This window comes from Fomitiporia mediterranea (assembly GCF_000271605.1).
Source record: "Fomitiporia mediterranea MF3/22 unplaced genomic scaffold FOMMEscaffold_200, whole genome shotgun sequence".
Taxonomy (NCBI): domain Eukaryota; kingdom Fungi; phylum Basidiomycota; class Agaricomycetes; order Hymenochaetales; family Hymenochaetaceae; genus Fomitiporia; species Fomitiporia mediterranea.
In genome coordinates, this window is record NW_006760585.1 from 644 (window position 1) to 3,443 (window position 2,800).

The following is a 2,800-nucleotide window of genomic DNA, read 5'->3' on the forward strand; positions in this document are numbered from 1 at the left end:
AGAGAGAATCTTTGCATAAGGCTAGTATACCTATCCTTACACATTTTTGACTGAACCCACCTTTCCATAAACCCGCTGGGCTTTGACGACCGGAACTGAGGGCTTGATCACCCCAATACGTTCCTCACATCACCCAGTACTCCTTCGAATTCAAAGAAATCAGTGAGTAGTTTGCAAATCTAAATTAGAGACACATATACTCTCACTATGGCTACTAAGATACTCAGAACGCTTGAGGGACACGAACAGATTGTTCCCCTTGATGCAGAGAGACCTCCTCGTCGATATTGCAAGAGGCAAGCATCATTCGGAAGTGCTAAAGAGCAGCTTTCCCTGAATGCAGAGAGATTCGAAATGGTGCACACTACAGATTTTGAATTAACAGAGCATGCAGACAATGGACAACAAGATTATCCATTGAGTACTGAACACAATGTGGCCACCAAGCCTCAGCAGACAATCCTGGAAGGGCCCCCAAGTCCAGAAGTCGCTATTAACATGCCAGAGAATAAGTCCTTGTCTGTTGCAGGCTGGAGGCAATCTGATGACCCTTTGCCAGGTGATAAGTCCTCATCTACACTAGGCTGGAGGCACCCTGATGAACTATTACATACAAGTAATGTAGAACAAAGGCATGTACCTGTACCAGCACATATTGTTAGACTGATGCACACTGTAGAGCAGACACCAGCAAGTGCTTACCTTACTGGGCTCACAGAAGTAGATAATAGTGGTACAGAGAGCATAAACACTCAGGAAACTGGCATTGAGGATTCTGTCAGTAAGAACAAGGGTATCAGTAAAGGAACAACACTTTCCTTACAGCAGGAAACGTTCCAGAAGGCCAGAAAGACATTCAGAAACGTCCCTAGGCCAGAGACACTGAAAGCCATGAGTAGGCTAGCCAGTCCATTCAATCAAGGAATTGATATCGAGGAATTGAACAAGAGAACTCATAAGTACGATGGTATGCATCAGGAACATGAAGGAAACATCGATTTGGACACAATCAATCCATCCAAACTAACTGGAGACGAGTTAGCTAAATGGATGTATCAGAAAGTATGTCGTCAACACCCAGAAGCTACTAAAGGAATGTCCAAACGATTGGAAGATGCTCCACCGTTTGAAAGCACACGTCCTTGGAAGAAAGATCCAGGTAAACCTGTACCTAGTAATAAGAAAAGTGCAAGAGCAAATAAAGGAAAAGCTCCAGACATTTGTAATTACAGTCAGGTAGAACTAGACAGTTCCAGCAAAGCAGATTCTGATGTACAAAGAATGTATTTTCAGGAGATAGAGCACAGACGAAATGCAGAATCAGGACAATGGAATTTCAGAAATGAAGGCTACAGCAAGGCTCCCAGAACTCCTCAGGAATTACTGGTTCGTTTCAAGCAAGAAACATATTGCCCCAAGATAGAAAATCAAGGCAAGGACACATACTACAGATACGACACCCTAGCAGGGCAAGGAGACGCATTGCAGAATAAAATACCTGCATATATGCACCATCATACTAATGTTCAAGGATCGACACATACACCCAGTGCAAAACACAATATTAAAATGAACAGACTGAACCCAGACGTGAAACTTACAGTTCTGGATGCCTCTGATGACAGCGAAGACGAATCAGAAACTGCAAAAGGCAAAGAGAGCAAGGAAAAGAATTTCCACTGCAGTTCTGTACCCCCTATCAAGCACAGCACAGATAGGAATAGTAAAGGCCACAGAAAAAGAACCACACAAGATACTGCTGAGCCACAAAGCTCGAATACACTGCAGACAAATAGATTCGCATCAGTGAGACCCTCAGACAACCTTGCAAGAAAGAGTTATGTGAATCGTGCGATACAGAGAGCAGAAATTGTAAAAAGGCAGGATCCTGACCTGGATCCAGGCAATAGCTCTTCAGATTCTTTGGATTCGAGCAGATACTCAAGTTCTGACGATGGCAATGATAGCAATGCATTATTCGAACCTACAGACATTGATTCAAGTGACTCTGAAGGTACTAAGAAGTGTAAAAAGCTTGCCAAGAGGAAATGGAACAAGGAACTTCTGAAATTGAAGATACAGATGTAGAGTGCAAAACCTATTGTTCCTACAGTTTATTCAGGTGAACCTAACCTTCAAAGATACACCAAGTTCGTTATGGAAGTCAATCAGTACATGAAACAATCAGGATTACATTATTTCCCTAAAGAACAAGTGAGAGTACTACCTAATTTCATTAAAGGACAAGCTATGGACTTTTATCTACAGAAAATAGGCATGAACGAATCTTGATGGACCTTATCACAATTCTTTAAAGGTCTAATGGACTTTTGTTTCCCATCTAACTTTGCAGAAATGCTTAGGAAAGAGTTTAATATGATGAAACAAGGACACAGAGTCATACAGGAATATTTGTACAATCTAGAAATGAAAGCAATCAATCTAGGCAATATTTCTGATAGAGATTTAACTAGGAGAGCATGGGATGGACTTCATCCTAAGTATCAAAGGCAATTATGGTTGGATTGTTTGAATCCAGACACAGTTTCGTATGAAGAATTCAAAGACAGGCTTGAGAACATTGAAAAAGCAAATGAAGCTGTTGGAATTAAATGGCATACAGATACTAGAGATCGATTCTATCCTCAGACTAACAAAGAAGACCATTGAAAAGATAGATGGAAGAAGAACAACTAGAGGAACTACAGGAATGACAATAAGAATTGACCAAAGGACAGGAATTATGATTATAATTGTAATAATTGTAACAGGCAGCACATACAGTCTAACAGTGTAAGTC

At 41.0% G+C, this 2,800-nt stretch overlaps 1 protein-coding gene across 1 annotated transcript; it reads left to right on the plus strand.

Annotated features, from left to right (window-relative positions):
- Nucleotides 1-207: 207 nt before the first annotated feature.
- On the plus strand, nucleotides 208-872 carry FOMMEDRAFT_162989 (uncharacterized protein; the record flags this gene model as incomplete). The annotated part of the gene is made up of 3 exons (XM_007272153.1): nucleotides 208-616; nucleotides 680-781; nucleotides 829-872. 3 exons carry the CDS (start codon nucleotides 208-210, stop codon nucleotides 870-872), a joined length of 555 nt encoding a protein of 184 aa, XP_007272215.1.
- Nucleotides 873-2,800: the final 1,928 nt, after the last annotated feature.